The following is a 26,468-nucleotide window of genomic DNA, read 5'->3' as shown; positions in this document are numbered from 1 at the left end:
AAGATTCAATTTTGGCAAAAATATGTAAAAAGGAAATGCATTACTTCATATTTAGATACAGTTTCCACTATGTTTTAACTAAACCTGAGTAATATGTGGAAACATTCGTTTTTAAGACCCAGTAACTGAGTTGTGTCTTACGTTAAACACAAACATCTTGTGAAAGGAACAGTCGAAACAAGAGTAAAATATTTGTGATGATTTATTTAATGTCTTATCGCCAGGAGATTAGATATCACGTTTGGGTTTTCGAGCCAAACGTTTATTTTGAAAGCAGGAAAAGACACATTTCCGTTTTGACTGTTGATCTTTTGTGTACATTGACGCGCTGAGAATCAGGCTCTGCAGAGGGATAACGGGCTCTCAAAATCTAAAAATCGATTATTTTCGTTTTTGCTGTAAATGTTTACAGCTTCTGTAGCGTTTGCATAACCCGCAGCGCTGAACCCAGAACGGGCCCGAACCGCCGCTCGCTGTTGGGAGCTCGGTAGCTAGCTAACTTGACGATGATAACGATGATGATGATGCATCAGAGGAACAGCGTTAATCCCGGTGTCTCTGACTGAGATGGAGCCAGCGACGCTCAAGTGGACTTGCTTGCTAGCTAGCTAGCGAGCTAACGGTGCCCGCCGGGAGTCGCCGTGCCCGAGCAGCCCCGGATAACGTTAGCTAAATGGAGTTTTGTCGCGTAGGCTTTGTTGCAACTCCACGGCTAACAGGCGTGTTCACGGATTTGATAAACTGACCATGTCAACTAGCAGAAATTGCTAACTTAATCATTTGGGTTAGCTACACGTGACACGCGTTATATCGCTTCAACAATTAGCTGCTCTATCTCTGGCCGTCCTTGGAGGCTTCACTGACATTAATTGGGTGAGTAAAGCTACCAGACCTTTTACTACCATTGAATTACAGGGACAGTCTAAATTCTGGATGAGGCGCCGCGGGCACTGCGCCCCGAACCAGCCCCAGACACCCACAGTCCGAGCGTATAGTTTGGTGTAATCTCCCAAAATGCCACACACTTTACGTCGAGGAGGTGCATTCGATGCGTGCGTCGGTGCGTTTTGCAAAGGCAGACGTACAGCCCACACGTTTCTCAACATCTGCTCCCGTTATGCTAACTCAGCCCACAGCTAGCTAGCGAGCCATACGGTACTCGATGTCCCGTGCGCCTCGTCCTTTTATGGCGCTGGCTTCGCATGCATGATCTTTATGGCCGGCCAGACATCCGTCGTGCAATTCACGTGTGACGGGGAGTGTAGAATGAGTGCGGCGGATTAGCAGTCAGGTTACATTTTCAACTCCTCCAAGTAGCCTCCCCTCCAGCCTTTAGCGGCGCACTCCCCCCTCTCGGCTGCCACGGCGCTTGGTGTAACGCTGGCTCCTTTTGCGGATTTGCTCACTGTTTGTTTACGGCAGGAACAACGCCAAGTACGCAGGTTGCTCCTTTTTAATTGGGTGCGCGTCAAACGAGCCGGCCAGAGATGCTAACTTGTGCTGTGTCTCAGTTTCAGACGGCGCGCGTCAGGATGGCACAGCTCGTGGACGGGGCCGGCAAACTGGGCTGGGTTCTCCTCAAGTCTGTGCTCCGTTTTGTGTTTATGTTCTTCAACAACTGTGTAGCCATCCCATCGTACTGCTTATACCTGCTGCTCCTCCAGCCGCTGAGAATATGGGACAGCTCCACTTTCTGGCACATCGAGGGGGTCATGTTTAAATGGTTGCTGGCCATGGTGTCTTCGTGGGGCTGGATTGCTGGTTATACAGGTAACAAACCGATCATACACACACACACACACACACACACACACACACACACACAGCCATTCTTCCTTTTGCTTCTTTCCCCACACACACAATCTATATTTGTATGATGAACAGCTTTGTCATTGAAGTATGCACATATCTGTTCTAAAAGCAGCAGAGTTGCACTTTAGCCTGTGATTGTGCTGTGTTGAAGACGCAGCGATAAGCAGTTAAAAGTATACAGCTAGTAAACCTCTGGAGAGCATTAGGTACTTCCTGCTGTTACGAAAGACTCCTAAACACAAGTTGGACTCTTCTTATCTTCGGGATGGAAAAAAACTCAGCAGGACATATAGTATCTACACATTTACCCCAGATAAACATGGGATATATATGAAGTAATGGAAATACGTCTATCAAGTCTTTATTGGAGAAACAAATTGATTATGGCCACATACTGCATCCGGATAGCAGCTTCACAGGGTTACATAGGTACCTGTGTGGGTGTGTTGGAAACAAGTCAGTGACAGGGTCAGGGCAAATTGTTGAATAAATATGACATAGCGGAGGAAAAGTAAATAACAATGCCTATCTTTGTTTAGAATCTTGAGCGGCACAGCTGCTCCTTGCTTCACGTTGAAGAGCATTTCCATAGCCGATCTATCAAGATAACGTGATTCTAGAACTGTGCTGCTGTGAGAACCGTGGCTTGCATTGATTAGATTGGTCTGCTGCTATTTGTGGAGGTACACACAATATGTCCACATTTGCATTGTTGGTGGATCTGCTACTGTTTAACATGCACTGATGAGCAGCATCACTAGTGGATGTGAAACGATTAGTTGAACTGATGACAGCAATTGTTTGGAAAACTGATTTGGGAAGTATTTGCTTCAGATGCGAGTTTGTTCATGTCCTGTTGTGATTCAGCTTTTTGCTTTTATATGTCATATAATAGAGACTCAATTACTTCCAGCTTTTACATTTTCGTAAACTTGTGAAGGCAATAATTAGATGAAGTCTTAATTATGTGATTTGCTGCTCAGGCGACAGGTTTATTTTTAGGCAGTTGTACAGAAGCCGTACAACAAATGCAACCAGCATGTGTACAGCAGGATGTCACAAGTGTTTGTGGAGTCCTCTTAGCTGTTTGCTTCTGCATCTGTAAGTTCTCCAGTCCATTGCTGGCGTTTGGTTGCAGAGAGCTGCGAGCAAAATGCCTACAAATTGCTAAGTGGTGAACATTGTGAGGAACAAGGCACTGATTAATAATGCAAAACGTCCAGCCTATGGAATACCTGTTGTTGAATTAGGCAATATGCTTTAGAGACCTTGATTAACTGCATTGAGGAGTGAGGTGCAGCTTATATGCGTGTACAGCAGTAAAAATTACAGCTATGTTTGAAGTGAAAAATGGTCAGAATCATGTGAGACTAAATGTTTTCATTCAAGCGTCAACATGACACAAGTGCAGAATTTGGTTCATATCGTATGAGCTTTTTATTGTGACACGCAACATTTCAGCTGATGTGACCTTGAAGCGAAAAAACATGCGTATTACGAAGAACAATGTCAACCGACATCTGTGCAGTAAACCAGGACACAAGGCATACAGGCAAAATAAACATGGTGACCTGTGTTACTGGACAGATCGGCATGCAGCCACGTGTGTGAGCATTAGTGCTGTTGACCTGCATTCAAGGACACGGAGACAAAGATGGGGTCAATCAACGTTTTTACCTTTCCCCAGCGAGGCGGTCACATGATCGCCTGCTTCCTGCTTTGAGACTGGACAGAACAGATTTTCAGGCTTTGATGCAGTTTTAATTCACATTTGAAGTCAAGCACGTAAAGATATTGTTACATTAATTAAAAATGAAAACGCTTCTCAGTTGTCTGTCTCTTACAATATGCTCATTTGAGTACCCATAGGTTTTGTTAACGATATTCCACATTTCTTTGTATTCATTTTATTTATTTAGTTATTTATTAATTCTTTTAATTCACATGCTATAGGTGTGTGCAGACAACAAGGGTGTCCACTGCAGCCCGGACGCGGCTCTCTGGCCACCTATCACACGTGAAGCATATTACGTCATCTCCACTAGAGCGGCAGAACAATAGTGCTTTGTAAATAGTATCGATCATGTTTACAGTAGTGAGTTCTGCCAGTGTTTAGATCTACAACACCACATATTTACCTCACCTCCAAAGAGGATTCGTTGGAAAAGTTTTTAGAGCCCGATCCTGATGTTGAACGAGAAGTTGCACCTAAACCTTTGGTTTAAGGGTGCAGCGTGTGAGCTGGTGTGTGGTGAATGCTCTCTTTCCTCTAGTGTCCATTAAATGTTTGCTGAACTCAAGCCCCAGCTGAAAGCAGCATCCTGCATTCCTCCAGCGGAGCTGATTAACAGTCAACGAGTTGAAATGAGAACAGTTTGCACCAAAGAGACACCAACCGACAGCGGTGCTGTAGCTGCTCATTTAGCGTCTATGAAAGACTTTGCAGACAGTGTAAAATGCTAAAAGCCATTAGTCAGATGCTTATATCTAAGGGTCACAGCGGTTCTGGACCTTCACCCGGCTGCCACTGGGCGAGCAGTGGGTGCAAGGGTCCAAGGTTGATTGTAACTGTGTAATAATTTCCACTGTCTTGCACCAACCTGTCTGCACCTCAGTGGGAGAAGCCTGCTGGGGAAATCGGGTTTCCCTAATCCCCTGCCTGCGGTTGGAGAATTCCATGTTGCTTATGACACAGTTGCCTATTCATCGCTGGGGCTCTTGTGTAGCCTGTGTCCATTTGGATGGCTGGTTGTTGCACGTTGTCCCAAATGAACGCTGCGAGGTGCGAGGACGGCCCCCTGCGGTGCTCCTGTGTCGCAGACCACCTGCTAAGAAACACACAGACCGCTGAGGTAGTCGGTAAGCCAGAAGGCTGTAAGGGTTCACCTGCATCTGCAGGAGCTTCTCTCTTACATTAACGGCATTGGAGAGATCAAAAAACATTGTTTCTACTGAGTTGGCGCACAAAAGGCCTGTGTTGTCCTTTTTATTAACTGCGTTTACATGCAGTGACATACCCAGAGGGACCGGGTTTGTCTATTTCCCCACTCCAATTAGAAAACTGGGTTTCTTCTTTACATGACAAATAGGAAATCAGGTTATTTGAGACAGCTGACTATAACCGGGTCACGTAAGTCCATGTAAACACACCGATGGTGGGTGTGTTGGAAGAAATGATTCAGTTCATTGGCTCTGAGAAATCTGCTTACTCAAGGAATATGTAAACACACCGAGTGTGGTTGGACCGAGCACACAGCTGCTTTGGTATTCACACACCCAACGACAAGCTACCTACACCAGCGAGAGTGACTATTCATGATCAGTGGAAACTCTGCATAAACCCCTGCTGTGCAAGAAAGAGGAAAAAGCTCCCCGGTGCGTTATGCAAATACACGGTGATGGAGTTCAGCAACAGGTGGATGAGAGCCTGTCGGTCGTATCGCTTCCAGAGTAAAGTTCACTGCTTGCCCTTCTGCAAAGCAAAGACTGCTTGTGTTGGCTTCCTGTTTGTCTAACATGCGATGTGACATTAGCTGTGAGGGAGTAGAAAATAGGACTTGTAGGAACAAATTAGACATGTGTGTGTGTGTGTGTGTGTGTGTGTGTGTGTGTGTGTGTGTGTGTGTGTGTGTGTGTGTGTGTGTGTGTGTGTGTGTGTGTGTGTGTGTGTGTGTGTGTGTGTGTGTGTGTGTGTGTGTGTGTGTGTGTGTCGGTGGCAGCGACAGCTGTCCAATCATAGGATAACCTGTAAATGATTGTTCTTAACACACCCTCAAAACTTCAGCTTCGCCATAGGCCTGCAGCTTCCGTCATCGCTGGTGTGAATGTCTCTTAGGCGGAAAGAAGAGGAAGAAGCTTTATGCAAATATCCTCCAGCACAGTTCAAACTATTACTTCACTCCACTGCACAGGGGCTGCTGTTATGCAAAACAACAGAAATGGAGGTGATAGTGTAGTTGGAGGTGATGTGAGGAGCTGTACTTCACCATATACACCATATACACCATTCACCATATTCGGATGCTGGCGCTGTTTTGCTGATGCTCCTGCTTCCAGCTCTCGGCAGCTTCTGTCATCCGTTAGCCTGTCCGCGTTATCGTTCCCCCTATCGTCAACAGAAACGGTGAAGTTATGAGGCCTGGTCAGAGAAACGGGCACAAACAGGTGCACTAAAGCCAGGATTATTCTGACTGCGTGGCCCGTGATGAGTGGCCGCCCCGTTGGACCTGGGATGAGATCAGAGCTTTCATTCTGTTTTACTATGTTGCCTGTAGAGTCTGCGTAACGCATGACGACCAGTTTTTAACTTTACAGAGCACGCAAATGATCAGGGAAATGAAAAATGTTGTTCCGCCATCACTCAAGGTTCCATATTTGTAATTTGAAGTAAGAAAAATCCTGCTGCAACGTGTTTTGTTTATTATTAATTAATAAGTCAATTCTTTTTCTTTTGACCTAAAATCTTTAAAGTGATGGAAACTATTTCCCACAGGCGGAGGTGATGTGATTATATACAGGTTGGTTTATTGTACCCTGTGAAATGTTTTTTGACCAGGACCGATCAGACCTCAGATGATTTAAGCTGTTGCAGTCGAAGTGGAGTCAATTCATAATGTATCATCTCACAGAAAAGCGTTCTTAATGCATTAACAGCTTTGTATGGTCACTGTGCACCCACACAAGTGTTATCAGTTACTTGGCTGATTAAACTTGTTCTCTGTACTGTGTGGGCGTGTACAGATCGTCTCTGATTGACGTTCCTCTGACTGTCATTCACCGTCTTTATAGTTCTTTTCGGTATATTATCCACCTTTCTAGATAAGCGCTGGTGGCTGTTCGGTCCTCATCCAGTGTGTGTATGTGAGTGTGTGCGATCTTTAATTCCAGTGTGTTGCAGCTGGGGGTCAGCTGAGGCCGACGGCATGAATGGGAGGTGACATCAGTTTAGTTCTGACGCTCTGATACATGTTTCATCATTGGAGGAGGATGTTTTGCCCCCAGCTGAATAGAAAGTGTATCAGTGTGGACGAGCAGCACATGGTACGTGGGGTAAATCCATATTTTAATGCTAATGTGATGTAATTGAAACGAGGAACAACAGCAGACGGGGTCAAATGAGCTTTTGGCTTTTAATGAGGGCGGTTGAATTAGGAGTAATTGAGGTTGTACAGTTGTACTATGGAACAAACCAGGGCAGTGTTGGTCCTGTATAGAGTACAGGTATAAAATGACTCATGATACGTATGGAACCTGCTACTGAACACTATTTGGGTTTAGAATGTGTGTGTTATAAGCCATTATGTTGATGGGTTGTCGCACACCATTGTACTCCTTCCTCTTTTGCTCCACTGCCTCATTTGTAACGGAGACGCGGGGATACCTCTGCAGCTTCACTGTAGACACGGAAGTGCAGCGACGTGCACCAAGGTCAGCAGTAACACCGTTTAGCTGACCAACGATAGCGGATTAGACAGCGCGCCTGCAGCATGGCTGTCATGCCGCCGCTCTAACTGTGTCATCTCTCAAAGACAATTTCCCTAATGTATTCCATCTGACAGATGACCCATCTCTGTGATATCATTTACGTTCGTCTCCTGCAACAATGGGGACTTGTGCAACTACGGATGCACGCTCCTCGTGAAATGACTTTGCCTTCGGGGTTCGTGCACCCCAGCGCCACAGATATGTCGTTCTCCTGGAGAATGTGCTCTGGTTTCCTGCTCCGGGAGATTGATCTGGTCCCCCAGAGGCCTGAAGGTGAGACGGGCCCAAGTTGAACATACAGATACCCCTTTTTTTACTGTGCAAGGATTTAAAAACACAATGTGATTGAAGCTGGGGCAAAAATGAGTGAGAGCGTTTCAGAGGATGTAAAATGAACAATGAGCTCCACAGGTTGTTTTTAATCTTCTAGTGACACTAACAAACTCAAGTGTCTGTTTAAGTGGCCGTCTTCTCCCTCTGGAATATAATGCAGTTCACAGTAATGGCCCACTCTGAGCTCACGTTGTTTAGTGTTTGCTCTTAGTGTTGGTTCCTGCAGCCGTGAAGTGCATTTTTCAGAATCTGCCAGTGAACCATTTATTAGCATTGCACCATGCGTCATTTTGAACATATGAATAGCCAGCAGCAGGTACAGTGGGCTGGAAATCAAGGTGAAGTGAGACCAGCTCGGAACCTTTTGTCATGAGACTCTCATTTTAAAATAATAACGTTTACAAGGACGTGACAGGAGACCTTAAGCCTTTTGTGTACTTTCTAAAATCAAATGGTTGTTGTTGTGCTGTCTGCGCTCGTGGTGTATGGTTGACATGACAAACAGCTTTTTTCAGGATGGTTAATTGCTCAAGTGGATTGAGCCCAGAAATGGTTCTTGAATGACCCAATAGGAGAATGTTTTCATCGGTCATTCTAAATGAGACCATGACGGGGGGTCTCATGAATTCATAGTAATATTGATAACACATTATCAGTTTCCACCACGACAGTTTATCGGCCGGACTGGAGGCTGAACCCGTCTCAGCTTCTGACAGTTAGACTCGTGACTTTAACAGCGAGCAGCAAGAATCTTGGTGCAGTGCGTTTGGCGGCCAGCGATCGTCTAACTGGTCTGTCCGGGCTCCGTTTTGCCAAGCATTAGCCCCCAAGGTGGTATCACAGAAGGCCTGGAGGGGCTGTGCATGAGCACTGGGAAAATCACCATAAAGGCCCCAGCTTGTTTATCTGGTATGTGCCTGTACATGGTGGTTTCCTCATAGGTCATAGTTTGTTTCTTTTAGGTGTAATGTATTGCATCAAATGATAAACGTGGTTTTTAACTCCCTTTAGAGGTGAGGCGCTCACCTACTCTGCACACGGACTGATTCAACATTTACATTACTCCGATCTGGAGCCGTATTCAGGAAACGTGGGGATTCCCGCTAGCAGCTCATCGCTTCGCCTCCTTGGTTCTGCTAATGTGCCGAGATGTTGAGCCGTGTGTTTTTAAATTGCAAAGGAAGCTCGAGTTCTCCAGCCCCGCTATTGTTGTCAGGCCTCATCTCGCATGCGCTGCGCTTCCTCCATTGTTGCAGCCCCCGTGTGTATCAATCAGAGGCACTGACTGGATGGTGAAGTGGACTGGATGCTCCCAGCAGGAGTGGGGCCGACTGTGGAAGTCGGTGGAAGGAGCGGAGGGGTAGAGGTCCTCCTCTGTAGGAGCTGATATTGACTGACACTGGTCATTGTTGCACTGAAAGCGTTTATCAGATAGAAACACTGCTTCATTGACTATTACGAACAATAGTCCACTGGTGTGTGGCCTAGAGGTCTGTTCTGTTTTAATGACCTGTTCTGTTGGGGAGTGTGTATTTGAAATTGGTTTTAGGGGCTTTAAAATAACATTTCTTTTAGGTCAAACTCATGAGAGTCACTGGTTGGGTTCAACCTTTTGAATGTCCAAAATCAGATTATTAAATGAGTCTGCATCATCCGTTTTATTGTATTTTATTGATCTGCAATATTTTGCTGCGTCACTTAAATGAAGCAGCTGTGAAGTCAGCAAATGAGTCACATCCTCCCCATTTTGTCGGCTCATGATCAGAATAGTTCTGTGGGCAGATGAGACCTCCCTGTACCTGTGTGCAGTGCACCCTGCCTGATACGTCTGTACTTGGCCCAGAGAACTGCAGCTATATTTTGCGTTTAGTATTTTTATCACTTTGATACCAAAGAAATGGAAGCGGCTTCTCTCTCCAGTCGTACCTTTATTTCTTGTGGAGCGTATGTGTGTTTATGGATAGTGACATGCAAATGACTCTGATCTCCAGCAGGATCTCAAACCAACCTTCAGCCTGATGAGCACGGTTACTTCAGTCCCTGGAGGAGCTCTCCTTCCCGAGTGTCCACTGATGTTGCCTGTTGTACGTTACGTGTTGACACTAAGCCTCATGTCTTTAAACTGAGGACATTCTTTGTCAAGTACCTGCTGCGTTCTTTACTAAAAATACATTCCTATCGGCTAAAAAAAGAAATGGGTCCACAAGTGCAACTTCAGATACTGAGCAGAAACGATTGGGCTTTTTATTTTCATTCAGTGAACAAATGTGCATCTAGGAATTGTAAGTAAAATGTAGTTGCATTACTGTTTCTAGAGTCACAATCTCAACTAACCTATTTTGTTACAGGGCCAAAGATGAATACAATAAATTAATTACCTTGTGGATTCACGAGGAAAACCCTTATTTTTGCATGGTTCTGGAGGGATTTCGATGCGTTCGCATCAGCCTCTGCTTCGGTGTCTAACCCGAGCGTGTCCTTTGCTTTGCAGTAACGGAGTGGGGCGACGACGTGCGGCCCATCTCTGAGGAGGAAGCCATGGTCATTGTCAACCACCAATCCACAGGAGACGTGTGCACCCTCATGATGTGCCTGCAAGACAAGGGCACGGTAAGGACGGATGGACCAGCACTGCCCCGGCGCGTCCCTTTTAGGAAACCCAAGAATGCGCGCGTGTCGAGGTTGAACGGGGTGACGTCGGAGCGAATAAAAGTCACTCAGCGCTTTGAGCCCGCAGCCGGCTTTGCATAGCTCTGCGTTTGCCAGACAGGCTGCTGTCTGAGCATGTTTGTATGTCTGTGTCACTGTTAATAATACATTCCTGTAGAATTACACGCCCTGTTCTAACCTTTCAGTGTGGGCAGTTAATGGCTTTATTAACGGTTCTACTGACCTTTCAATAATCTGTTGAGGATGAGGGAATTCTTAGTGTTAGTCTACAACATGCCGGAGTTATTAAGATGTGATGGTGTGATCTGAACCGTCAGTGGAGACTGACCGGAGCTTTGCTCTTTGGGCTTTCTGGCCGATCGTATGCATTCGTTTGGTGGCTATAAACAGGCAGTGAAGCAAAACATGTCTGAACGTTGGCTGTAGTGACAAAGAATGAATAGAGCTTAGAGGGAAGCATGTGCTTAGTGGTATCATAAGGCTGTAACAAAGGGGTCTCAGAGATGCATCTGCACTAGTTTGAAGAGTAGTGGGAAGTGAGGAGGATTGTTTCGTCCACGCTGGCTGTGCAGTTTTTCACCTACAGGATGAATTTGGACTCCGACCTCCTATCATACATGGTCGCGTTGTGTCTATTGGAGGCTGTCGCAGGCAGCGGTGACGTTCCTCCGTTTTTGCCTTTGACTGAGGCTTGCACTGCACCGGAGCTGCTGAGCTGCACCGCAACAGCACGACATGATCAGCCGCAACAACTGCATCTCTGGCCCAGTTTATCCTCTTAGCACTGAAAGGACAGTAAGCCAAAGCTGCGTCGGTGCAGGTCATGAGGGTGGAAGTGCGCTGAGGGGGCGGAAGCTGGTGCTTGGTCTCAACGTGGGATTTAGGACAATTATGATGGGTTTGTTACAGATGTTGATTGTGTTTGTCCCTTTTTTTTTCCCCAGGTGGTACGAAAAATGATGTGGTTGATGGACCATGTGTTCAAATACACCAATTTTGGCCTAGTGTCCCTGATCCATGGGGACTTCTTCATCAGACAGGTAAGCACCATAATAAATATTTAGATTTATTATTATTACTGCTTTCTGTCACAGGGAGACATTTAGCTCATAACCCAACTCTTTCTTCCTCCCAGCTACTGCTGTCCTGTTTTTTTTCCTGCACTCTGCAAAAGTTGCCATCCATCTGCTTGTCCCAGCTGGGCAGCAGAAGTATTAGTAGGCTTCCTGCAGCTGTGGCGTCCTCGTGTTGGTGCTGGACAGTAGTGTGGGAGGTGCTGCTCCAACCTGCTGGGTCAGACCCACCTCTGGTTGATTAGTATGACCTGCACTAACAGGCCCGCGCGTGGAGCCTGGAGGGCGCCTTCTGCTCGGGGGATTCCTGGCACGTAGTGCAGGTTTCAGAAGGCAAAGTAGGAAACGCGAAATGGTTGCTCCTCTCACAAAGAGCTTAAAAAGATCAGCGAGAAGCACATGGAGAGAAAATGCACTGAGGGGGGAGGTTAAGCATCTTCCAGTTACACAATACAACCTTATGTCCACCACCACCAACACCTGGAAGGTGTTAATGGAAGGTTCACGATGTTTGAGAAACAACTTTAACCGTAAACTACCTCAGACTATGAACATTATTATTAGTTTCGGTAAAGGTTCTACAGGAAACTGGGCTCATTAAGCACAACCAACATGGCTGATAACTTATCACCATCTCTCTGGTATTTGTAGACAGCTGCTAGTTAGGTCTGGTGACCCAGAAGAGGCCCAGGCCTGCTGTGACTGCAGATGAATAATATCCTCATCAACATAAATACTCATTGTATATTAGATTTTATATACTCTTGATACTTTGTGTGTTGGAGAGCGCAGATCTTTTCCCAGTGGACGTATCTGTGTGGCACTGAGCAGGACTTGGCACCGGCTCCAATAGGGCAAATGTTTAAAAATACCATTGCATCACTTTGAGTGAGATCGTTGCTTGTTTTTCCGGTGCCAGCAGCCAACAGTTTGTCCACATTTTTGTTTTTGAAAAAAAAAAAAACCCAACATATTTCTCTATCTGTTCTCTGTGCAGCAGAAACATGATGGCAAAGGAGTTTTTTTCTTTTAGGGTCATAGAAATGCTGTGCAGTGGAATCTCGCGTCAGGCACTGTGCCAAGGGTGAAGCACCCCGAGTGCGCTCGCAGCCGGACTGGCTGTGTGGACGGCCTAAGTGGGCTTGGCCCTTTCCGCCATCATCTCCTCTGATCCCCGCCAGCATTCTTGTGTGCATTCTTGACATCTTTTCCCAGAATACTTCACACATCCACACAGCACAGCACAGCAAGTATCTGCCCCAGCCTCCCGAGCATCTGCTGTCCACTCAGGCTGGTAGACAGCATCATTATATCAGCACAGCGTGCTTTGATGGCAGTCCCACAGCTACTGGTGGTACAGGGGCTTTAATCAAACCTTTTATATCATTTTTTTAATGCTAGGTACATTTCCAACAATATCACTTGGGCCCCTGGCTTTTAAATCCTTTTAAATGCCGGTTGTTCAGTCTGTAAAATCCGACATGTTCAGCTCCATAAGAGCCAACGGAATCTATATAAACCAACCAAGCTGCGGATTTCTTGTGCTGACATCTTCACTTGGTTAGAAGTGGTTTCATAATACACAGCTGCACAGTTGAAACACACGTGTGCTCTCACACACACGTCCGTGGCGCAGGCCAACAGTGCTAATGCATTTAGAATCGCTTTTGACCAGGTCTAACTAAAAATCGATGCTGCTCCTCCTACCGGCCCGGCTAATGCTTCTAATGTTTGAGTCCATTCAACTGGGCCACTAATGCTGCTCCAGTGCAGCTACAACATCTGATCTGCTCTGGCTCTATTTTAATTCTCTATATTTTACGAGACATTCATGATGTGATGTTTTTTTTCTGCAGGGTAAAGCTCACAGAGACAAACAGCTGATCTACCTGAAGGACCACCTAGACAAATACTACCACAGCCGCGACAGGAAGTGGATAGTGCTGTTCCCCGAGGGCGGCTTCCTGCGCAAGCGGCGGGAAACCAGCCAGCTGTTCGCCAAGAAGAACTCTCTGCCCCACCTGACCCACGTCACGCTGCCTCGCCTCGGGGCCACCCACGTCATCCTGAAAACCCTGTGCGCCCCGCTGGAGAACGGCAGCGTGGGCAGCGACGCCGGCACCTCCAACCAGACAGGTGACAATCAGAAAAGTGCTGGAACCATTTTAAGCTTCTTTAAAGACGGTGTTGCACATTTTTAAGAATATCTCCTATGTGGCTGTGGTTAAAGCTGGACAGTGCGGGCTGCTATTAACCTCTATATTGTGAATAGTGCGTATATATTTGTTCCTCTAGTAAAGGTTGGTATCAGATTTACATACTTGGAAGTGTTTGTGAGGGAATGCTACACATAGCGGACGTTGACCAGCTTAGTGCATCTGTGTGTGACATTTGCTCCGTTTCGTCTCTACAGCTGTTGAACAGCTCGTCTGTGAATTTGTTTTTGGCACACGTTGACTATTTTCACCCTCGCTTTACAGTCATTTCACTGAACAGGTGACGGCCGCGGTGTCTTTGTGCGATGGATGGAGGCCAGTGCTGACACAAGCTCCTGTCACTGATGCTTTTTTCCAAGATTTTATAGAATAGATAAGATATAATATAGCAGCAGAACTAAATGCAGACCAAGAATCAAGTGTTCTCGTTATTTTAGTTTGAGAAAATCCAGTTTCTGCATAAACCTGGTCCCCCTTTTAGTTTTTGATGTCATTTACATGTCCTCTGGGTCACGACATTTAAAATGATAAGCGCACATAAGCATAAGATCTTTTCAACAGCTGGTGTCTTTTCAGGAATCAGGGGAAAGGGATTGTATTTTGGTTTCACGTAGGGACAGTTAAGTATTAAAACCTCGGATTTGAAGTTTTATTGTGTTCGCTTTGCTAAATTTGAAAGTTCTTTTGCAACGGCAGTATTTTAATGTCTGGTAAAGTAGAACGCAAGAATTCACAAAACTTTTGAAATACCGCCTCTCCAAGGACTTCACCCATTAGTTATAGCTAAAATATGGTTGCATGCTTTAAACATGAAGCAATAAATCGATACCTCGCTGTCCTACGGCCCTCGTGAGGCCTGTTTTAAATGAATGTTGAGGAGATAAAGGGGAGCATCTTCAGAACTACCAGAAATTGCACAAAGGTCCTTGAAGCTCTGGTGGTGACTTTCAGGAGAGTCATTTTTCTGTCTAGAGTCCAGCCCTAATTACAGGCAATGAGCAAGAGGATGATCCTTCAATTAAGTCAGATTTTCTTTTCAGGGCGTAAACTCCTAAATTCAGTTTAACGTTTTCCTCTCAGCTATTTCATCTCGATATCTCCATAAACCTGCTTGAATCCTCCTCAGCAAAAGACACGGTTTTAAAGCGGCCATAAACCTACAGATGCACCGAGCTCCCATCCGCGGTGCACGCTGCTCTGCTACCCAGTGGACTCTGCTGGCCGGGCTTCAGAACCCATTTAAGGCTGTGCTGTGTTAATAGTAATACAGAGAGACTATGTGCCGGCGTTACTGAGAGAGTGCTTCAAACATGGGCCCTCTAGCTCTGTGCTACAGCCTCGGCACTAACGGCACCATGCCATCTGTTTGCCCTTCTGCTGGACAAACTGTCAAAGCAAAGACGGGTCTCAATCAGCCGCCGCAGACCTTGAGGAGCACAAGCTCACGTGACCAGCGCTGCGTCCATGCGCGAGCTGGAACTATGCTGTGTTGGCTCTGCTAATTTGGCTCAGCGTTCATCTCATCCTTGCAGCCAACACTGACTGTGGGCAGAGGTGTTATTTATAACATCTGGCCAGAAGGCAACGTTTCAGGGTTTCTATAGGTGTCAGCTGATTCAAGGCATTAATTGCATTCTGGTATTTTCTCCTGCCTTTATTCTTTGGTCAGTTTGATATTCCTGCTTCTGTGTCCTTTCCTCGGCTCCAGTACCTCAGGAGGGGAAGCTGGTTGCTGCAGTCGAGCTAATGCCATTAAAACCTGTGGCACAGGGGCAATAATGTACATACCCTGAAGAGCACGGTGTCCCTCAGCCTTGCGGTGCGTGTGCTGATCAAAGACACAGCTTTGTCTCCCGCTGACCCTCCCCGCGCTGCAGAGGTGCCCAGAGCTTGCTGACTCACTCGCCGACAAATGGGCCACTTGGAGGAAACGGGGTTTGATGTAAATGCGTGTGCCACTGTGTATCAGCCATGCGATGTCACCCAGGCTAAACACACAGCTCGGTGCAGATACACAACACATGGGTCACCGCCTGCCTGCAGAAAAGCCCAGCGTGCGGCTGAAGGACTGATACGGTTTATGTTATAAACGTGGACTAACCCTTGACAGGTGAACAAAGTTCTCAGCTATGAGTCTTTTATGCTGGGAGTGACCTATAGGTAAACCAGATATGATATGATATCATATGACCAACCAATCAGCAGGCCAGTAGGAGGGACAGGTGTGCTTTAAACGTTCTAATTGGCCGACAGAGTGGCCTGATGGAGGGCCAGCTTTCAGCCAGTGTATTTCCTTCCTCTAACTGTTTACACCGGGCTGCCATCTCCGGTGTCACTGTAAATTACCAGGGCTGCTGTTATTACAGTATTGTTTGTCACGCCGTGCAGGGCACCAGCGATACCTTGGCTCCGGGCCCCGAGCTCTGGCTGGCGGTCCACCTGAGACCGTGGCCGCCTTTCAGCACACTTGGCCGGAGCTCTGGGTCCAATTACCTGCGGCGAAAGCTTAGATGTGGGCCTCTCCCGGCGGCCGCCGCCGCAGCATCGGCGTAAATGAGCGCCTGCTTATGAACCCATAAGAAAAGCTCAGTCACACTACAGCTCCATTTAAAGTGCAGGGCATCTGTTGGCTTTGGGTTAGTTCTCTTTTCCACGTTGCTCATTGTATTCTAAACAGGCATAACTCTAGAACTCAGAACTCTAATACTCTGTCACACAAACTTTCTGCATTACTCATGTTCAAAGTAACTTGCCAGTGCTGGTTATTCCTAGGCGTGGAGCTCACCCTGTCGCACAGACGTGTCGCGGGACGCTCGCACGCCGGCGTGACGGTCTTGATGTCGAGCTTAAAGCAACACTCTGTCGTTTAGGCAGCGCGCTTGTTTGCTGTCGCTGCCAGATGTTGACACCAGCGCCTGCTTCCGTCTGTGCGTCCTGGAAGGACGAGTCTGAGAGTTCGGAAACACAAGCCGTGTTTCACTCAACTCAGCCTAAGCACTGCAGATGTTGAATTAATGATTAGACAAGATACATGAGCACGATCATAACCCTCTTTCGCTTTTTTTTATATGTATTTATGGGAGACGGAGTGCGGAGCTGACCTTGCATTATGCAAACTGCTGCTAACTTGTTTTATTTCGTGTCATTGCCTCTTCCATGTGAAATTTCTCGTCTTTCTGCCCCCTCTCCCTTTTACCTCCCCTTACTCTCTGTCTGAACCCATGAGTTTCAGGTGAAACCTTAAAATAGCAGTTTACAAACGGCGCGTTTGTTGGTAAAGTTATATCAATGTGACGTGTCAGCTCTGGAGGTGAGACCGTTCCTTCTGCTGTGAATCATGAGCGTAGCCGCCGGCCCAACGCCGTCTAGTTGGGATGTCAGCTGGTATTCCACCAGTCGCTTTGGCAGGTGACCAGCCTTCGTTTGGCTGCACTGCTGTAATGCAAAAATCTCCAGGCAGCGTCTCAGACAGACGCTGTCCTAAGATGGAGAAGTGGTTGGAAGGCATGTAAACTAATGGTACCACATGTGGATGCGCCCCAGCATCCTGTGTGGGCATGTTGGAGCCTGCACTGTGCTGTCCTCCCGACTCACTTGCCTGTGTTTTGCTTCTCTCCTGGCAGGTAACAAGCGCAGAGGCTTGCAGTGGGTAATAGATATGACTATAGCCTATCCTAAAGCCAAACCCATGGACATCCAGACCTGGATCTTCGGCTACAGGCCTCCCACCGTCACGCACGTACATTACAGGTAAAGATGCAGTGTTTGTTCCCCGCCTTCACCTTTCACCCACTTCCTTTGTTTGTTCTGACCTCACCATTTGTCATTCACACCAGAGGCAGCAGTAGAACCAGTGCTATTATGCAAATTGGGCGCAGGCAGAACATGCAAAGAGGCTACTGCACATGAAAATGACATGACATCATGGGATAAATGCAGCATAAGATTAGTGTTTGATGAATGCTTAATGTAAAGGTGATCCATAAACCCTAGTTTAGTGAGCTAAAGCAGAGGACTGGTTGGGTCTGTAATTAGACAAGCAGAGGATGCTCTAGTCCCGCTCCACCTCGAGGACGAGCAGAGCGGCGCCAAACCGAGCTGAAGGCCCAGCTGCACCCGCTACACGCGTGCGCACGGCGCTGATCACATAATTCGGGGCCACGCTGGTACAGGTGCAGAGTCAACCAGAGGATTAATCTGCGTGCTGATCAAGGAAAACACTCCACGGGAGCAGGCAGCGCGGGGCCACGGGTGACGCGGACACCCTCCAGTGCTGCTTTCACTGCGTCGCTTCAGGACGCGCGCTGCTGTTGGTGCAACATTTGTTTGCTTGCATTCTTTAAAGGATGACACATTAGGAAGGTGTGTGCATTTTAGTGAGTCTATAAAAGCAAAACCCATGAAAAGGCCTCCTGGTATTTACTGTACGGCGTCATTAACAAGTATTCAAAATGTTTGTCCCCATACACCAAAATGTCTTGACCTTCGTCAATGCCACGAAACGGGTTTATTTCAGAGGAGGGAAGTCAGAGTTGGTGGAATCGGTCACTTGGCAGGAAAATACTGTTATATTCAGGGTCTTATTGCATTAGGTGGTTGCTTTTTCAGTTTGCATGTGTGCAAACCAGGATGTTGCTCAAGACGATGCAGTTCGGTGTTTCCCTAAGGCGTTTTTTAACCACTCATAATTATAGGCGTGAGGGACATTTTCCTCAGGGTGTCACACACACACACACACACACACACACACACACACACACACACACACACACACACACACACACACACACACACACACACACCCTGTTCTCCCAGATCCTAGAATTGGATGTCGTTGCCACACTCTAAATTTGGCTAATTAATAGTATAGTTTTATTAGTGACGACATAAAGAAACCAACCCAAGTGATGGTTTGTTGGGTTTGCGCTAATTTAATCTGAATGAAAACCGACCGGTCTTGACTTTGGAATTCGTAGTGGTACCGGAACCCGTCCAGTGGAGAGACCCGTCTCACTTGGCTTATAGCAGAGTCAGCCTTTGCCGCCAGCAGTGATTCAGCATGTTGAGTCTGCGGTGGAGGCGGTCGGACGGAGAGGGAGCTCTGCCCGGCTGCTCGCGCGGCGATTCGACCCGTTTCGTGCGCCGTCTACCTGCTCGGAGCGTCCGCCTCTGCGGGAGGAAAGCCCGTCTATCAGCATGCGGACACACACGTCCACGTCAGCTGTCACCAGAAAACATGAAGCGTTTGCATTCGACCGCGCTCTGCGTAAACTGACCTTGAGCGTTTTTCTAGGTCTGTAAAAATTACAATTACTGCGCCTGATCCTTCGCTTCAAAACAAAGCAGCTCAGCATTAAGTAATATTTTAGATGAATCCACGTTGAGCACTGTTTTTTTTTTTTTTGTTTTTAATCCTTCTACGTCCCTCTGCCTCCAGTCTTCACCTCCCCGCTCTGCCCTCTCCCCATATAATCTCAGCCTCCCAGATTGCAGCATCATAAGCCCTCTGTGAATGGCAGATGGGAGCGCTAGGTGGGTGTACAGAGGCCGAGTGAGGCCAGTGGTGGGTGTTAAATACATTGAAATCCCTTTCTTTCAAATGCACCTTCTCCTCTCTTTCTGCTGCTGTGTGCGTTTCTGAAAGGCGGCGTTTGAGAATATGTGAGCGGCCACATGATTTATGGCGCGTGCCTGGTCATCACGCGGGCGCGTTCTGCTGCACACCTGGCTCTGACGAGGCGAATGGAATCGGTGAGCTTGCAGGTGTACGGCGTCCTGAGCTGCCGACGCAGGTTTCCCCCACAAGCTCTTTGTGGAGGAAAGCTTCGGGTTTTGGATTAAGCAGCAGCGACGTTTCCTGCTCGACTGATTTCATGCTCCCAGGTCACATCCATGTCCCCTCAGTCAGTGGATCAGAGGCGTCTGAGTTCAAAGTCCTCCATGTCACCCTGCTGCAGAGGTTCTATGACCCCTTCCTTCTGACCTTTGCTCTGATAACGGGTCACTGCGATGCCGACCCGGCGGTGCTTTGTGTACGAACCCAGATGACAACGTCAGCAGCACATGGTCACGGTCATAAAAGTCCGCCTCTGCCACGTAGACGCAGCGATCAGCGCGGGGTGAAGGGTTACAAAAACACGGTTTGGTTCACCGCTCCGTTCAAACCCTTGATCTTTGGCTCTGCCCACTGACAGCAGGTCATACAAAGAAACTCCTGCTTCAATTTTGCCTTTTCAAATTCTCTTTTCTGAAGCGGGTTTGAAAAGTCAGCTGTTTCTGTTGAACTCCTCTCCCTCTGGCTGAGACCTTGCTGCACTGGTGCGGTTCTGGTGTGTGCGTCGTTCTACGCCAAAGCGTTTCCTGCAGCGGCGACGCCCTCGAGCCAGAGAGGAAACAGATTAAGGACTAAATGGAGCAATTAACGACAGCGCTCCAACGTCCCCCAATGATTTCCGATAAGACTTCTTGGCATTTTGCAAGTGATGACTTGAGTTTTTGTTTCACTTTGTGATGGCTATTCTGAAAACTAGTTATTAATTAACACAAGGAAATCTCATTATTGATCCTGATTTTCCTCTGTAGAGATGGTTAAAGCAACGATCAAACAAAGTTAAGCCTGCAGTCTGGGATTTGGAGCCGCATTGCACTTGCATGAGGCCCGTTATTCTAACTAGAAACCAACAGGGACCTGGACTGGGGGCTTTTTTGTGTCTCCCTAATCACACTGGCTGCTAATCTGAATATTCACCTTTTTCCTGCATCGTGCCTGAGAGCAGACCTCCCACGGCACAGTTTTGTTTCTCGAGATTTCTCTGCCAGAGATTTCAGGGCGTGTAAAGTCCCCAAACATTGAGTGGCTGCCCTCCAAAGAGCCGTGTTGAGTGGACAGACGTTTCCAGCCACAGCCTAAATTTAATTAGCTTCTCAGCCCAGATTGGAGGGGGACCGGTATCTGACGAATAAGAGGCGCACAGGCAGAAGCTGAGCGCTTCACACAAGGCTGTAAATGGATCTAAAGATTCTCATCTGCACTGTTTTCCTTCATAATTTCTCTTTCATATTAGGAATATGTAGGTGTCTATTAAGCTGACTGTATTTGAAGGGTTTTCTTGATTATGAGGCCACAATCAATGAGGCGCGGGTTGTAAATAAGCGTGTCTATCCACGTGCGGCGCGTACGGGCCCGATATTGGAGGTTATTGACAGGAAAAAGGGCAGCTCTCCCTCCGCTGCCTGTCTCTATGCCAGGGTGTCAAGTTAACAAGCCGGCCAGTGCCAAGTGGGTTAGGTTGGAAACGAGAGCGTCGCTGTGGCCCCACGCCAGCGCATCGCCAGCCCCACCGCCTCAATGTCAACACCCGTCTTTTGTCATCAGATCGGTCAACAGGGCGATTGACACTCAGATGTTTGAAGAACAGGATGTGAACCCTGTCACGCTTCCTGATTGAGTCTTTCAGTGGGTACTTGAAACCGCATTTATAGATATAGCTACACGCCTTCTCCAAATAAATGTCTGAGAAACTCCTGAAGCAGCTGATACAAGGTGGATGCTGGATGCTGTCTAAGCACACTGTGCTGATTTGCTGTGGGCCTGAATCAGCAGCGCCTCCCACAAGCCTTCAGCTGCCTTCAGCGGCCCGTGCAGCTGCTGTAGACACGGAAAGATCCTGATTTCTCCATGAATATTTCAGCCGGAGCCCCGCGCTGCGCCGCGCCGCGCCGCTACCCAACCCAACCCTCTAAATGCTCAAATCTTCCGCTAAGCGGCACGAGCCGGGTCCCGGCGTCCGCTGCCAGGGTTACAGCTATCGGTTGCTGTCGCGGGGCATGCGAGGGGCGACGGGCGGCATCCTGGACCGGAGCAGGTGTTAATTGGGCTCACATGTTGATTCTTATCATTAATTAATTTATCAACTTACATTTAATAAATCCTACAACTTTTGTCATCGCTTTTAATAGAAGTGACTTTTCACTACTAGAAGGCAGTTACTGGAAAGCAGGGCTTTTATTGTTGTGGTGGCCACTTGCTTGATTTAACCTCTTTAATTGCTGCCGAGTCGGCTGTAAAAGTGCACAGACACGTCCGTTGTTCTGAGAACGCGTCCGTGTCTGGTTCCAGGAGCGACGTGAGCGACACCAGATCCCCACAGACCCAGTGGGAGCAGCTTTGTGGGGCGTCTAATCACATATCAGGTGGCCGCGCCGCTCGGGGGGCCGGCGTCGCTGCCGTGAAGGGAAACAAAGAACCGCGGCTTTATTAGAACCTTTGACAGATGAAAGCGGTGGCTTTTATTTTCAGTTTAACAGGCGATTTATGCCGCTGCGGGCCATAAAGTCGCTCCACTCTGACAGGACCGTGTCCGCACTTTCCGCCGAGCGACACCCACGCAACGATCTGCTGGATAATGAGAAGTTTCCACAGACGCGCACATACAATACATCAAGCAATCGGAAGTCTGCAGTAAATCACCGGCTCCTGCTCTTCTGATCTCTGGAACAGGCGGCCCCTTCCTGATTCGGCCTGACGGGCCGCTGTGGTTCAAAGGCTGCGTTTTACTGTAACAAGCGAGCGTCTGTACCCGTGTGCACGCAGACAGTGGCTCCGTTCAGCTTTGTGCAGCAGGAACCTTCAGGAAATGGACTCTGCGACAATAAAAGTGTCTCATTGAGACGACACTGAAGCCACTTTAATAATTAAATGGTTTTCAAACATGTCAAACCAGTGGATGTTGTGCAGACACTAACGAAATTGTAATTGTGGCAACTAATTATTACTTTTCTCCTGATTTAACCAGAAAGCAGTGAAAATAACCCTACTGTTATTAAAAAGAATGGTCAAATGTATCGTTTAGAATAAATTGTCACATTTAAATCAGACATTTGTGTTTGTTGTCATACTGTAGGTTCTAACCTCATAAACATAAACAACATCATCTAAAAGACAATAAATATTATTGATTGCTTTAGTGATGAGTTATTACTTTTGTCTTACGGCTTCTCTCACAGGCTTTGATTCACTTTTTTTGTGGTCTGGAATATTGGGTATTGAAGTGCTTGTCTCGGGGAGGAGACTGTAACCTCTATTTGAAGGTGACCAGGAGCCAGCTGTGTGGAGAGCAGCCTACTAGAGACCCCTGCTGGCCGGAAAGTAGATTTCACCTAAGCGTTTTTTATTAGATTTTATTATAGCTGCAGCGCAGTGTTGTTTTATAATTATTTATTTTTCAATTATTATTTGACTCAAAAACATTAGAATTTATGGGAAAGTCTCCCTTTTCTTATATATAGTTGATTTCTTCGTAATGTTGTAGAGTGATGGTATTAAGCTTTTGGGCTTTTCGAGCAGTTCTTTTTGCTTTGGACTGTGCTTATTAATTCGTTGAGTATTAAACTGTTTGGCCAATTACCCAGAGTGATCAGTAATCGCAGATGTTTTTATTCTCTTCACTTTGCATTGATTCGCTTAATAAAAGCTGATTGATGGAGCCTTTATTATTCACCGTGCTGCCTCGTTGCGCTGCCGATTCAACAGTGAGCTTTTTTGTCCGTGCGTTTTCGCTTTTTTGAGGTCAGCACTAGTTTGATGAAACCGATTTAACACTTTTAGGTCGACTTTTCTGACATTTTCCTCCCACTCGCTCCTCATAAAGATGTTTTTTGGCGCTCGCTCTCTTGTCTCTCTCCCAGACCCTCAGCACTTCTGTCTCCCCGTGACACTCTGATGAGTCTGCCGCCTAATGAATCCCCCAAACAAGCTGAAGCTACAGCAAACGGGCAGAGCGCTCTAATAGACTCTGCTCAGGGGCCACCGCTGACACCCTGCATTTGGACCCGAGCTTCCACAACAGATCAATGCCGACGCTTTCTGCTGAGGGGAAACTTAAGTAATCTTTGTCTTCTCCTGCAGGATGTACCCAATAAAAGAGGTTCCTCTGGAGGCTGAGGCCCTGACTGACTGGCTGTATCAGAGGTTTGTGGAGAAGGAAGAGCTGCTGACTCACTTCTATGACAAAGGTTCGTCTAGTTTGGTGAAGTGGAACTGCAACAATAGTAGAATGACACACTGGTTCTTGCAGATGTGCTTTTCCGAAAGGTTATGGAACTAATATTGTGGGGACTCTCTCCGCCTGTGGAGATTATCAGGGTTTAGTTGAATGTCACTGTTCATTTATTCCAACTCCTGCAGACTTATTAACAAGCAGTCGTCTAATCCCAGGCGTGTTTGTGCCCCTGTGCAGGATCATTCCCTCCTCCGGAAGGACAGAAGCAGGCGGTTTCCCGGCTGATGACCCTCGACCCCGTGTGGCTGTGTCTCGTCCAGTCGTTCGCGTTCGCCTCCGGCTACATTTGGTTCAACGTCCTCCAGTACTTCTACTGCTGTTTATTTTGAGCGCGCTGAGGAGCAAAGTCTTCACTGGACCCCTGGAAAAGCCTCAGGATCAGTTAGTGTGCGGCCCAGCGTTGTTTAGCCCCCATACGATGGATGAATGTACATTTTAAAAGGAGGAGACACATCTAAAAACAAGTACACAGATTACACAACCTATGTCATAGAGAAACTGAGCACACGCACCATTTCCTCTCACACTACACACCCACTGCAACGGCCTAGCAGAATAATCTCGATGTTTGATGTTTACACGTCCGCATACACAGACACTCACTCATACATAACCTTCTATTCAGCGTTACTGAAACGAGGCTCAGGACTCCTCCAGACGTGGTTCTGGAACGGACTCGCTCTCTCTCTGTTCCCTCCTCCCAGGCTTTAGCAGTAGTACTTTTACTAAGGATAAAGTATGTATGGACACAAGTGAGTGACTAGAAGCATAACGTCTGCCCCTGTTCTTCTTCCTGGTGCGAGTCAAATCCCACTGGACCCGTCTTTGTGCCCGCCGACGTTCCTATTGGCAAGACCTTTCAGAGCGAGCGGTGCAGCCAGCTCCTCTGGCCTTCATTGCACTAAGGATCCATACTGCCCTAATAGCTCCCTGCCCCAGGACCGACTCCTGACTGGTAGCTGTAACCGCTTTCCTCTTTTTTTTTTTTTTTTTTTAATCTTCCCCTGAACCTGCATATCTCCACGGCAGCAGCCATCGTATTTGTTGTTGTCTCCATTTTTCTCGCCATGGCCCGGACCGTTTCTTCCCGCGTGCGTCTGTCTGTCTGTCTGGCGAGGCAGTATTTTGAGCTCACCGAGGACGAGGGATCATGTTTACACCGCTGGCCCTGCTGAAAGCCTGAAGGGCCGGCGGCCGCGATGCAGCGCTTGATTAAGGATCTGTTTTCTGTTCAGCGTGTTAAAAAAAAAAGAAAGGCGGACGACGAGGCAGCGCTCCACGCTGCTTTAAAAATAAAAAAAAGAACTAAAAACAAAAAAGGAAGGAAGAAAAACCCTGCTGGTGCACGCAGCAAGAAGAGGCGGATCACCTGGGAAGGATCTCCCTCCGGGGATTCTGCATTCGCACCCTTCGCTGTCCAGCGTGCGAACACACACACACTTGCAGACAAACACATGCAGCTCCACAGCAGAGTAGACGTCTAAGGATCATCTCAGCTAGCCTGACTGTGAAGGCAGACTCTCCTTCCCCTACTGGACTACTTAGTTTTACAAATATTTAAGCCATATGCTTAGTGTTGTCGGGGTGGGGGAAAAGACCGGGGGGCAGATTTTTATAGAAAGCTACCCTAATGTTCAGCATTCTAAAATAGAGATTTTGGCTCACAGAACTATAGGTGTCATTACTGTAAATTTACAGCATAACCTGCCTAAGTGAGTGTGTGTGGTTGTCTTCTCCCCCTCCATTTTTGATATATACTATTCATGTTGTGTTGCTCTGTGATGTCGGAGTGTGGCGCCAACTTCACCGCGAGTGGGTCATATTTTGCCTTTTGTTTTACAGTCCATCTCCGCTGTCGTCCTCATGTCACAGTATGTTGAAATCTTGTACATAACGAAGCTTGAGGAAGAGTCGTCACTGTTGGAAGCGTATCGGAGTCTGTTCTGGTGTCGGAGAATTTTTAAGTTTAAATTATCATAATTGTTAAAAAAAGGAAAAACGAGGATCACGTCTTCAGTTCTGTGTTGCCCTGTATTCTTTTAGTTGCTGTTCTTTTATTCTACAGCTACTGTACGTGTGTGTGCTGCCCGACACTGTTGCAGAGCAGCACATGGGCCCAGTTTCCAACTTGTGCAATTGTGCATTTTGGATAATCAGGATTTTAGCGGAGAACCTCGACTGTCAAGCCTTACCTGACGTCCCGGTGGAGCGCAGTCCCAGCTATCAAGCTGTTTCCAGGAGTGGAGCTGAAACTGGGCCAGCGAGGCAGGGATCAGTGTTCAGTGGGGGGGTCTGGCAGGGCCCTGCTACGATGCGACGGTCTCGCCCTCCGTTGTGTTGCTCCGAGGTAAATTACATGTAATTTGCTTAGCCTGCTTTAATTAGGGGAATTAGAGAGGAGCAGCGGTTATCACTGTCCTGACCGACGCGTCCTAGAAGCTACTGTTCTCCCTGTGTGACATTAAAAAGGGCTACCTGACCAGGTAGGTGCAAACACTTGACTGTAACAGCGCTTCATTCAACGGCCCTTTCAGATTCTCCTCCGTGCTGAGAGTGTTATGAAATAAGTCATCATTCTTTTCACCTTTTGGGTTTTTTTTTTTTTGTTTGTTTGTTTTTTGACCATGTTTCCAAAGAAGGCAGGGAAATAATGCTTTCCAACATGTGGTTTTAGGAGATAAACACATTAGGAATTTAAACAAATTATACTAGGACTGTCTGTAATTTTCCATTTTGTACGTCTCCTTTGATTCCTTGCTACACAGCCATTTTACAACACAAACAATTGTGCTGGAATAAAACATCATAAAGATCCTAAA

General features: G+C 47.2%; 1 protein-coding gene across 3 annotated transcripts; it reads left to right on the top strand.

Moving 5' to 3' along the window:
* Positions 1-282: 282 nt before the first annotated feature.
* lpgat1 (lysophosphatidylglycerol acyltransferase 1) lies at positions 283-26,468 on the top strand. Of its 3 annotated transcripts, none has more exons than XM_029141721.3 (8): positions 286-873; positions 1,512-1,770; positions 10,121-10,239; positions 11,244-11,339; positions 13,229-13,508; positions 17,212-17,338; positions 23,496-23,602; positions 23,827-26,468. In XM_029141721.3, the coding sequence occupies exons 2-8, from the start codon at positions 1,533-1,535 to the stop codon at positions 23,976-23,978; spliced, it is 1,119 nt and encodes a 372-aa protein (XP_028997554.1). In that variant the 5' UTR covers positions 286-873; positions 1,512-1,532; the 3' UTR covers positions 23,979-26,468. The 3 variants fall into 3 exon arrangements, with proteins under 3 accessions (XP_028997556.1, XP_028997554.1, XP_028997555.1); XM_029141722.3 differs by lacking the exon at positions 286-873 and adding an exon at positions 893-1,434; XM_029141723.3 differs by lacking the exons at positions 23,496-23,602; positions 23,827-26,468 and adding an exon at positions 17,425-18,312 and having other exon boundaries at positions 283-873.

The sequence above is a fragment of the Betta splendens genome, chromosome 24 (assembly GCF_900634795.4).
Source record: "Betta splendens chromosome 24, fBetSpl5.4, whole genome shotgun sequence".
Classification (NCBI taxonomy): Eukaryota; Metazoa; Chordata; class Actinopteri; order Anabantiformes; family Osphronemidae; genus Betta; species Betta splendens.
Note: the sequence above shows the minus strand (reverse complement) of the source record. Positions and strands in the feature narration are given on the sequence as shown.